The sequence below is a fragment of the Lithobates pipiens genome, unplaced genomic scaffold, assembly GCF_037356315.1.
Source record: "Lithobates pipiens isolate NorthernLeopardFrog02 unplaced genomic scaffold, aLitPip1_a1.2 Scaffold_19, whole genome shotgun sequence".
In the NCBI taxonomy this organism is placed as follows: domain Eukaryota; kingdom Metazoa; phylum Chordata; class Amphibia; order Anura; family Ranidae; genus Lithobates; species Lithobates pipiens.
The window spans coordinates 161,206,461-161,218,888 of NW_027507764.1; the positions used below are offsets into that span (position 1 = coordinate 161,206,461).

The 12,428-nt window shown below is 42.2% G+C and overlaps 1 protein-coding gene across 13 annotated transcripts in view; it reads right to left on the minus strand.

Annotated features, from left to right (window-relative positions):
- NEK10 (NIMA related kinase 10) overlaps nt 1–12,428 on the minus strand; it is a 487,578-nt gene that overhangs the window by 80,453 nt on the left and 394,697 nt on the right. For 9 of the 13 annotated variants that reach the window (XR_013277553.1, XM_077491445.1, XM_077491443.1 and 6 more), the window contains 2 exons: nt 2,602–2,639; nt 2,368–2,508 (listed from right to left, as the gene is read on the minus strand). Coding sequence is in view for 11 of the 13 variants with exons in the window: in XM_077491445.1 (XP_077347571.1) it covers nt 2,368–2,508; nt 2,602–2,639 (179 nt within the window). In the remaining 2 variants the exon portion in view is untranslated. Of the gene's footprint in view, nt 1–2,367; nt 2,509–2,595; nt 2,640–12,428 lie in introns of those variants that run through there. The other 4 variants (XM_077491449.1, XM_077491447.1, XM_077491446.1 and 1 more) reach the window with 2 other exon arrangements.

Consider the following 12,428-nt stretch of genomic DNA (forward strand, 5'->3'; position numbering starts at 1 on the left):
TGAGGATAACCCTATATGCCTCTATCTTGTACAGCAGTCAATGGAGAATCTTTATTGGAGGAAAGGCATAATCAATCTTAATGGAGTCCAAGGAATCACCAGGGCATCTATCGTGAAGGCCTGAGGATCCCTAGTCCTGATTACAAATCTGTTTAGTTTGTTGTTGAACCTGAAGACTAGGATGTCCACGTCTGGCTTCCCCAACTTTTGACAAAGATTCTGGAAGATCTTAAAGTGCACTGTTCCCCTGGGAAAATTGTTAACACCAGGAATGTGGACAGTAGTGAGTGCTGGAGTGTGAATTTCCACCCAAGAGACGATCAGTTTGAAATCTACCATGCAAGAGAAATTTTTGTCTGGCTGTATAGACACATAGGGTGAACCGGAGAGTGGGTCAATTCATTCTATATAAGGATTTTGAATTGAAAGGGCCTGTAGTGAAACTGGGTAAAGTGAACTGCTTTATAAGAGACTACCATTAGACCCAGAACCCTCATGCATAAGAGTACTGGATCTTTTGGATCAGTGCCCCAAGCACAATACAAGGCCAGCCCCACACAGTGGGGTCTGGGTACAGTCCTTAAGGTATAACACAAGGGGTACCGATCTGGAAACTGCCAGGGCAGTGAGCAGTCAGAGCTTGACAAAAGTGTCAAAAGAAAAAAAAAATGTCTCTGAAGAAGAAGAGGGCCATCACATAAGAACACTAGAAAAAAAAATTGAGTCTCACAGAGTGGGTGGGTTAATATGAGCATGCAGTAGGTGTGGTCCTAGCAAGTTTTTTGCCACTGTCCAGTTGCCTGAAGGTATCCTGCATATAACCATGGTCTTGTGGTCCTGTACTGTACAACTAAGAAATTAATTGAGCTTAACATTGGATTAGGGCTTCAGGTCTCATAAGGTAGGACATTTCTTAAAGTGTAAATTCACCTTTACAGAAAAATCTATAAGGTGAACTTACACAGGACCCCCTACTCAACCCCCACAGTGCTACTGACCTACAGTGGGGCGATCTCCCGTTCTGAGCCCTGCTATAGCTGCTTTACCAGTCCAGGGCTTATAAATCCCCTCAGAATTCCTGCGTCTTCTTCCCTGCTGAAAAGACCGGGGGTTATGATTGGTCAACAGAACAGGCCAATTAGAATGCTCCTAATTCCTCCAATTCATAGTGGCAAAAATTCAGGAGGCACTTTCCTTTTCGCCGTTTTTTTTTTTTTTTGTGTTTACTCTATTTTTTTAAATAAATGCTTAATGGCAATTTTACATTGTGGGACCACACCGCAACTGTGAGCCAAGTGTGTGGTTTTCAGTGAAGCACTACTGATCTCAATGGGCAAATCTGACAGGTGATGCCACCTGTCAAACTCTGTAGTATAAGTTAAAGTTGAAATGAGTGCAACATGATTACAGCCACATCAGGCTGTATTGTTAGAATCCCATTGGCTGGCCAGGAGGTGGTAAAACCATGACTTAGCCACCTGTTTTTTTCTACCCCCTAACTGCCAGAATAAAAGAGTCCATTGAGCTAAATAAGGATGTAATTATAGATCTTCTTAAGTGAGCCTGGAATTATTATAGATTAAGTATATCTGATTCTGTTTAGGGCTAGCCATACATGGTAAAATTTTTGTTCAAACATTCATAAGAATTTCTGAAAAATCATTTGTCATGGCATTGGTTGATGCCATCCTTGAGTCAATTAATCTTGTTCAAATGTACTTTAAAATTTTTCCCAGACCTGCTAGTTGAATTTCAAGATGTATTGAATACAGATTTAGTTTATTGCTTATTAAATCAAGGCAAGAATAATGCAAAGCAAAATGTATTTAAATGTAAGGGTATAATGCATCTTTAGAAGTATATTCATATATACATTATATGCTCATTATTCCATAGGGTTGTAGTGGATAAAAATATATATTATATAATGTATGTATTTATATATTAGAATCTACATAAAAATAAAAAAAATTCATACACTATAGAGAAACATTTGTTGTTTGTATTGTTCTTTCATACATTTGTATACCACACATAATTGTGTTAGAGAATGAATGTTCATGACCACGAAAATTCTAATTCTGGATGAAACTTTTCCTTGCACATGCACATTACAAAAATTATGTATTCCCCAACTAAGGATCATATTGACAGCTAAAATTGTGTTCATTCAGAAAAAATGTTCAATCCTTCGCCTACACTCATCAAAACAATCTTTGATTTGTCCCCATTAACCATTAAGAAAATGAACGAACATTACTAAAAAATTTACATTTTTGAACATCCTAACCATGTATGGCTAACTAGAGGAAAATTAAAATTTTCTGCATACAGATGCAAACTGAAAAATACACTAAAATAATATACCAGGATTTTTCAGACTGTGAGACACCACAGGAGGAAAGCTGTGTGCAGGCCATCCTGTCCCTAAAGAAGTCGCTAGTTTCCTAGTTTGAGACCTGAACACCAGTGAAGGAACTTTCAGAAGAAGATCAAAAGGTAGCAAAGCTAAAGAAAAGAAAGCGAGAGATTGAACTTCATGTTACTTTGGAAGAAACAGAAAGATTTGGATTTCTTTGCTGAGCAATCTGAATACAGTACCTGGTCTTGATTTAGAGCCTGTATTTGCTGTAGTTTCCCTGTAAAAAAAAAAAAAAGGTACAAAATGCATGTCATTTTTTATAATCAGGATATTATACCATCAGAAACTCCAAAAAATCTCTTTATGATAGTGGTGATGTTTATAGTAAACATCTCTTTTTGAATCGCATTGGTAAGATTTGTAGGAGGCATGCAAGTTCACACTCTACAGCTCAGAATCTTCTCTACGGGTGGACTACAGGACAGCTTTCCCTTGCCTCATCTCCAGCACCTTGTCCTTACCATTCTAAGGATTCCCTCACCTAAACTGAATAATACTTTGAAGATATACACAGAAGCGTTATGCAGATGAATAGAAGGGGAGGTGGCAGGGGCGGACTGACAACTCATGGGGCCCCTAGACAATAGGAGAGTATGGGGCCCCGAGGCAATCAGAGATTATGGGGCCACACAGTAAACACAAACACAGTATACAATCACACAGTATACACGTACATGTTTCTATTGGCTGAGAAGGTACTGGAGAGGCGGGGCAGCTATAATCTCTGGATTTTTAGACCAAAAGGATGTCGGTAAGGGAGATTTCAGAGACAGATGTAAAAAAAAACACATTTTTAAATACTGTCCCTGGTTTTATTGAGGCTGGCAACCCTGATGGGGCCCCCTAGTGGCATGGGGCCCTCGGGCAGTGCCCGAGTGGTCCAATGGTCAGTCCGCCCCTGGGAGGTGGTGTTGTCATCATGTACTGTAGTGCTGTTGTCCAGCAGGAAAAATGGGGCTGACAACACTGCTTAAGATTTCAGTGCAGCAGAGGCAGCATTGTTGGTTCACTGCAGGAAGTTAGGAGCTCACTGAATTCCTGGCAGATCAACAGATATTTTGCTGTACTTGCAGATTTACAAGAGACAAAACATGGTGGATATGCATGTCTTGGACAGATGTAATGCATATGTTTTTTGTTGCCCAGAACAAGTTGTATTAAACCCAAAACCAAAAACATAATGTATAGCAGTTTACCAATCATTAGATGTGGTGGCAGCACTAGTTTGCTTATTTAGACTGTTTTCTTTCTGTTTCAGCCCACTGGGTTGAGCAAAAAAAAAAAAAACTAGTGTGTACCAGGCTTTACATTCACCGACTCCAGTTGTTTTATCTAAATGATAAGCAATAGTGCCTTTTGTACTAAAATGTAGCCTCCAACAGGCTCCATCTCTGTTTCTTCATCCACTCTCCTTAGTGGGCTTGTCACAAAATCCCAAAAAGGAAAAGGAAAGCCAACAATGTAATTCTATAAAACCAGTTTTTTATTAACATCCAATAAAATGCCACTCACAAAAATATTACATCAGAGAGCCCATCAAATCTCCTAAGGACATGTGTGAGAAACCGCTGATATGCCGCATAGACAGCGTCTCACCCGATCCCCTCACTCGTTGACAGTGGACCATCACTTCTGATGGGGGGTCTGTCATTACTTCTGGTTGCCGTGTGCTCTGACCCTGGGTTGGCCCAATTGTATACCCTCCCCCACTCAGCATTCAACTTCATGAGTGCCAAACATAGTATTTAAATGGACAAAATTGCCATCTTGTGGACATTAAAGAGATTGCATAACTAAGATCCAACCTAATATTGACTGAATCTCTACCCACCCAACTAGCTCTCATATAGGTAAATTGTGCATAATAAAATCTGATATTCTCCAATCAGTTAAACAATACTCCTCAGAGTTTTAGTAATGACTATAAGTATTTCCGACAACTATTCCGTATTCACAATTTATCATATATACTAAACACTATTTAAAATAAATGAAAATAAACCATAATAAAATATAAAATATTACAATACATAAATAATACATTTTAACCACTTTAAGCCCTTGTACACACGGTCAGAGAATCTGTCGGAATGAGTCTTATCGGCCGTGTCGTCAGATAATCCGACTGTGTGTGATATGCATCAGACTGATTCCGTCCGAATCTCCGTCCGACCCAATTTTCCAACATGTTGGAAATATTTCCCGACCAACTGGGCCGGACGGACCTAATCCGATCATGTGTAGAGCATTTTCATCGGACCAAGTGCCACGCATGCTCAGATCAAATTCCTACATCAAAGCTATTGGCTACTAGCCTGAATGTAGTCCCATTGTAACAAAATTACGTCATCACGTTCTGAAAGATCTGATTTTTCGCCAACTTGGCCCGACCGTGTGTATGCAACAGTTTCGGACACAATCCGTCAGACTAAATCTGACGGGCAAAATCCGACGGATTAGGTTGGCAAAATCTCCGACCGTGTGTATGTGGGCTAAGACCACCTCGTGCAGTTGTAATTCGGCAGGTTGGCTCTCCTGGGCGAATCACCATCATTGTATGTCGGCTGGCGCAGGCGCAGTTGCGGGCAGGCGGGTCGGGTGGACTCAATGTCTGCTGGCGACCTGCGGTCGCCTATTACAGAGGCAGACTGGTGATCTGCCTTTGTAAACAAGGTGGATTCCCATTCTGACAGATGACATGACAGAGATCTACTGTTCCCAGTGAATGGAAACTGTGATTTGTCAAGTCCCAGGCAGCCCATCCCCCTACAGTTAGAACGCACCTAGGGAACATAGTTAACCCCTTGATCGCCCTCTAGTGTTAAACCCTTTTCTGTCAGTGTCATTTTTACATTGATCAGTGCATTTTTATAGCACTGATCAATGTAATAATGTCACTGGTCCCCAAAAAGTGTCATATGGGATCAGATTTGTCCGCCGCAATTTCGCAGTCATGCTAAAAATTGAAGATCGCAGTCATTACTAGTAAAAACAATAAAAAAAAGAAAAGTCCCTAAATTTATCCCATAGTTTGTAGACGCGATAACGTTTGTACAAACCAATCAATATATGCCTATTGTGAATTTTTTTTTACCAAAAATATGTGGAAGAATATATATTGGCCTAAACTGATGAAGAAACAGTTTTTTTTTTTTAGTTTTTTTATTATATTAATTTTTAAAAAAAATTTTTTTTTTTTTAAATGGTCTCTCTTTTTGTTTGTAGCACAAAAATAAAAACCACAGACCTGATAAAATACCACTAAAATAAAGCTCTATTTGTGGGGAAAAAAGGATTTCAATTTTGTTGGAGTACATCATCGTACAACTGTGCAATTTTCAATTAAAGCCACGCAGTGCCATATTGCAAAAAATGGCCTGGTCATTAAGGGGGAAAATATTTCCGCTCCTTACTAGTTAAAATATTGCATATGGAATAATAGCTTTAATTTACCTATTAAAAGAAACCGCTCACATTATATATAATTATAAAATTGCATAAAACTCAACACTTCCTAAAAGGACATGTACAAAAGATCTCCCTACAATTAACTACATCACTAAGCCAAATTACATTAGCGCCTTACACATGGTTAATAATAAAGATTAAAAAATGTAAGACATCAATAGTTACTTATAAAACAATTAATACCAATCTCTATGTTTAGACCCCACAGAACCATTGTGTTTAGCTGATAGATCCACTTGGTTTCCCTCTGCAGAGGTCGCGGATGATATCTGACCCCCTCCAGGATGGAAACACCCTATCTACCCCCCAAAACTGAAATCCCAAAGGATCCTTACCATGTACTTGACTAAAATGTAGTGATACACTATGATTGTGGAAATCTATACTGATGTTATAAATATGCTCCGCAATCCATTTCTTAAGAGGGTATTTAGTCCAGCCCACGTACTGCAGGACACAAGGGCACTGCAGTATGTAGACAGCATGAGTGGTGTCACAAGAAATGAACTTAGAAACCTCAAATCTTTTCTTCCCAACCTCAAAATGGTTTCTTTTAATCACATTATTTTTAGCTATCTTACATGCCTGGTACTTGCGGCAAGCAAAGAAACCTTTCCTTTCTGGAAAAAGGTATGTCTAACTGGGTCATATCTAACTGGGTTAGGATCTTCTTAATAACTAAATCCCCAAAATTCTGGGCCCTCCTATAGATAAACATTGGGGTCTTGGAAATAATAGGTCCTAATACTCAACCACTAGTAAAAACATGCCAATGCTTTTAAAAAAATGTATTTTTGTGATTGCCATTTTATTGGATTTCAACCACTTACCGACCACCTGCCATAAATTTTCTGCAGCAAGGTGGCTCTATTGCGGAAAATAACATACCAGTACATGATTTTGTCAATACCCACTGGGGAGCCAATCAGCGGCCCCCGGCGGATGCAACGCCCGCCTGCCACCCTTGATCGCTCCCCGCAGAGACAGAACGGCGGTCTGCCAAACAAGTCAAGCATGGACACTCTGATCTGGTGTTCTTGCTAATCAGGAACACGGATGAGAATGTCCATACAGTGAGCCCATCCACACACACAGTTAGAAACACACTGAGGGAACACTGATAATCATTTGATCGCCCTGCCAGTGCCTTTTATATTGTGTCAATGCATATTTTTAGCATTGATCACTGTAATAATGTACTGTAATAATCTACTGTAATAATATTGTAATGGCAGCAGCTAGCTGCCATAACCCCAGTATCCCTTTCTTCAGCGGGCAGTCTGCTACAAGATAAAAGTGATCCCTGCAGCAGATTTGCAGAGAGATCACTTTTATCGGTGGCGAGAGAGGGGCCCCCTCCCGCCACGATACAGTGGCTTCCCCCGCTTACCTGAGCTGTCGGCAGCGACAGAGGTGATAGTTTCCTGCTGTAGGCTCAGTATGGAGATGAGTGAGGGGAAGATGGCCCCCAGCCGTCTCCATACAATTGCTGGGTGGAAGCGACGTCAAAACGTCATTTCCGCCCATAGCTCTTAAAGGGCCAATTTTTTTAAACAATTTTTTAAAATTACAATTTATTTATTTTTTATTGCATTTTAGTCTAAATATGAGATCCGAGGACTTTTTGACCTCAAATCTCATATTTAAGAGGACCTGCCATGTTTTTTTCTATTACAAGGGATGTTTACATTCCTTGTAATAGGAATAAAAGTGACATTTTTTTTTATTAAACAGTGTAAAAATCAAAAAGGTAAAATAAATAAATAATAATCAAAAAAATATTTTTAAGCGTGCCCCATCCCACCGAGTTCGCGCGCAGAAGCGAACGCATATGTGTAGCGCCCGCATATGAAAAAGTATCAAAAGTTTCAGCAAGGTGTCCGATCTGTCCGCCGCAATGTCACAGTCCCGCTAAAAATCTCTGATAACCGCCATTACAAGTAAAAACTAAATAAAAACTAAAAATGGCATAAAAATATCCCCTATTTTGTAGATGCTATAACTTTTGCATAAACCAATCAATATACGCTTATTGGTATTTTTTTTACCAAAAATATGTAGCAGAATACATATTGGCCTAAATTAATAAAGAAACTTGATTTTTTATTTTTTATTTATTGCATATGTATTATAGCAGAAAGTAAAAAATATATATATTTTTTTAAGATTGTCATTCTTTTTTGTTTATAGTACAAAAAATAAAACTGCAGAGGTGACCAAATACCATCAAAAGAAAGCTCTATTTGAGCATTGATTATATTTGGGTACAGCATCGCATGACTGCACAATTGTTAGATAAAGTAACGCAGTGCTGTATTTTTGTTTAATGCTGAGCACTGAATTTAAGTTTATGATTTAAGTTACACAGTGCTACCTTGTATCTAGATGATGACTTAATGTGGATATGTGATTTATATATCTTATGATTTAAGGTTGCAGTAGTGATTTTCTTGCTTGAATCACTAATAAAGGGGGATTTTTTCACTTGTTTAATTTTTTATTTTATTCATTTACGCTGGTTTGTAATTTTTGGTCATAAAAAAATAAAAGCTGTTCATTGTAAGCACCCTCGTCAGTGGCAAAAGGTTTGTTTCAACGCTCTAATCTGCTACATTTGCAGGGCAGCTTGTTCTGTTGAGAAATATCATACTTACTGTACTAGCAGAATCACCAGGTGAAAATAAAGGAAAGAAGGCCTTAAACAGAAAACGAATGCAGTCACCACACCTAGGAATTGGTAAAATGCATTTTTGCTTTTGGGTTTAATACCACTTTCAGTAGAATTAAGTAAAATCCCCTTTACAGATTTCTATCGTTGTTCTGTCCCATATATATATATATATATATATATATATGTATATATATATATACCTTGGTAAAGACTCGGGGGGCCAATACCTTGGTAAAGACTCGGGGGGTTGAAGCCGGACCAAAAGGAAGTGCCACAAACTGGTAGTGGGCTTCCCCGACTGCAAACCGCAGGAACTTTTGATGTCAGAGGCATATGGGTATGTGCAGGTACGCATCCTGGATGTCTAAGGACACCAGGGAGTACCCTTGATGGAGTGCAGCGACTACTGATCGAACTGATTCCATTCTGAACCTCTGCACTTTTACAAAGTGATTGAGGGCTTTTAAGTCCAATATTGGACATACCCCTTCCTTTTTGGGAACCACAAACAGGTTTGAGTAGAATCCCTGGAAGCGGTCCGATTCCGGAACCAATACAATCACCCCATGATTCAGCAAATCCCTTACCGCCCCCAAGAGGGCCTCCTGGCGAGCCGGGCATACGGGTATGCTGGAGGGGAAGAATCTGTTTTGTGGCCAAGAGAGAAACTCTATCTTGTATACTGTGGAAATCAGATCGCAGACCCATTGGTCCACCGGGCTGCAAACTCCCGAAGGCGACCCCCCACCCAAGACATGGGTGGGGGCAAACCTTCATGCGGTAGCACTTCTATTCGCTGGCTTGTTAGGATTGCGGTTCCAGGGATGTTTTTGACTGTCCGGGGGGCTGGGGACATTTTGTCGAAGCTCCGGGCAGATGAAAAAGCCGTTTGTGGCTCCTTAGCCTTCCTGGCCTGTGGGAGTAAGGTATTCTTACCACCGGAGGCATTTTTAATAATGTCATCTAATGAGGCTCCAAAGAGCCGGTCGCCAAGAAAGGGAAGATCCATCAGCAGACCAGCATTTCAGCCAAATTAGGCGCGTCAGCACCACAGCTGATACTGAGGCCCTGGATAGCAGAGGGAGAGTATCCAGGGCCGCATCACAGACGTACCTAAGGCCTTGCACTAGTTGGTCTGCTAGTTCCACGCAGGCCTGTTGCTCTCCCAATTCACGGTGCAAAAGTTTTGACCACTCAGTCAGTGTCTGCGACACAAGTGTGGATGCCAGTACTGGTCGCACGGCTGACCCCACAACCATAAACAAGGAACAACCCACTGCCTTGGCCTTCCTGTCCGTGGGATCCTTGAATGCAGGAGTCCCCTCAATGGGGATTGTGGTTACTTTGTTTAATCTGGATACTGGGGGGTACACGACCGGAGGAGCCCACCACTTTTTGAGAAGGCTCTCCTCAAAAGGGTAACGCACCGTCATTTACTTGGGGACCGAAAAGGTCCGTTGCGAATGACCCCATTCCTTGTAAATGAACTTGTCAAAATAAGTCAGATACGGGAACACCTTAGGTGAACGTGCTGGCTTGCGGGACCTAAAAGGGACCGGTACATCAGCAGAGGGATCCGCTGTCTCCTGAATCTTCAGGGTATCACACACAGCTGTGATAAGTGCTCCAACAAGTGCCTTGTCGCGCCCAGATCCAGATGGGGACTCATCCTCACTGTCCAAACGGTCCTGGTCAGCGTTGTCTGACAAGACAGAGCAGGGGTCACCAGCCTCAGCAGTACCCGAGTCTGCGTCAGAGCTCTCCCCAGAGGACATGAGGGGGCAGGGGCCACATTTTAGCACCTTTCTTCCCACGCACCGCCTCCATCTTGGCAACGAACGAATTGAGGACCGCCGTCAGGGTGTCCATGGGCACTGCGCAGTCCACAGGTGACCCGGTTGCAATTGCATGGATTTCGGGGGAAGAAACACCAGTCTCTGAAGCCATGCTGACCCTACTCTGTCTGCCACCTGAAGGGGACTTAGGACAGTGACAGTCCCACCCTCCTTGCTGCTGCTGACTGAGGGGCTCTAACCCGCCAGACTCACCACCCTGAGGAGTTCTGCGCTGTTCACAAGCAGTGCCTGTAGTCCCTGAGTGCTCCCAAGTGCAGAGGAAACAAAAGCTGTGTCGGTAACAGCCGTCAGAATGACAGCTAAACGATCTGAAAAACGTGCTCAGGCTTCAATAAAATGGCCGCCCAGCATCCAGGAAACAGACAGGAAACACAGGGAAAATGGCTGTGAGAACACATGCAGACTGCTGCTTAAATGTGTTCAGGTTTCCGGAAAATGGCCGCCAGTGTCCTGAATAGGAGAGCACTTGAAAAATGGCTGCAGCTGTGACCTGCACGCGCTCGATGACCGGACTGGGGAGACTACAAGGATAAGGGTATCCAGCCTGTCACCCAGCCGGCTGTTGATAGTTGATCACAGGATCATTCATCTTGCGCAAAAAGCCAAGCTTCTGCATAAAAAAGCACAGATCGATGGGCCTCCAGGGTTCCTAGGTCCTTCTCCTTCACTAGACAAAATAAAACTGATGGCTACATGGCAGGGTTGTAGCCTAAGGGACCACCCCTGGGCGGAACTAAGAGTTCTGAGTGTTGTGTTACAACTATGCCTAGTATTCTCCTAGTGATAAGGCTAACAACTCATTTGTTACAGAGAGGAGCTGTGTCGGTCAGTGAATATAAGAGAAAATGGTAATTTAAAAAAATAATTTAAAAAAACTGGCCCTTTAAGAGCTATGGGCGGAAGTGACGTTTTGACGTGCTTCCGCCCAGCAATTGTATGGAGACAGGTGGGGGCCATCTTCCCCTCACTCGTCTCCATACTGAGCCTACAGCAGGACACAATCGCCTCCGCTGATGCCGACAGCTCCGGTAAGCGGCGGAAGGCACTGAATCACGGCAGGAGGGGGGCCCCTCTCCCGCCACCGATAAAAGTGATCTTGCGGCGAATCTGCCACAGCGACCAGGATACCCGGGTTGTAGCAGCTAGCTGCTGCCATAACAACAATATTCCTCTTCAAACAGCCGCCGTAAAACTGTGGCTGCCGGTCCGTAAGTGGTTAAAACAGAATAGTTAGACAGATTTCTAATATGGTATACCCCACCATAAACACCAGCTGGAGGAGGATGCATAGTGGGCACATCATTTTTGCCTGTCCACCAATAGCATTTGGTCCAACACCACATGCTTTTATGTGCTAAAGGGCACATCCACCAATCAGCCATAACATTATAACCAATGACAGGTAAAGTGAATAACATTGGTTATCCTATTACAATGGCATCTGAAAGTTGGTGGGATATATTAGGCAGCAGGGGAACATGTTGTCCCTGAAGTTAATGTGTTGAAAGCAGAAAAAAAAAATCGGAAAGCGCAAGGATTTGAGTAACTTTGACAAGAGCAAATTTGTAATGGCTAGACAACTGGGTCAGAGCATCTCCAAAACTACAGCTCTTCTGGGATGTTCCCAGTCTGCAGTGGTCAGCGCCTACCAAAAGTGGTCTGCAGAAGGAAAACTGGCAAACCAGTGGGTCGGCCAAAACTCACTGATGAACATGGGGAGCAAAGGCTGGCCCATGTAGACTTGTCCTCCAAATTCTCCACACCTTAATCTAATTGAGCATCTGTGGGATCTGCTGGAAAAAAAGCCAGATCCATGGAGGCCCCATCTTGCAACCTGCAGGACTTATAGGATCTGCTATTGACAGCTTGGTGCCCGATACCACAGCATACTGTTCTTTCAGAGGTCTAATGGAGTTCATGCCTTGACGGGTTATGATGGGTGCTCATATTGTTACATTTTTTTCGACCTTGACTCTGCTAAATTTACCATATACACATCCTGTCTGTGATA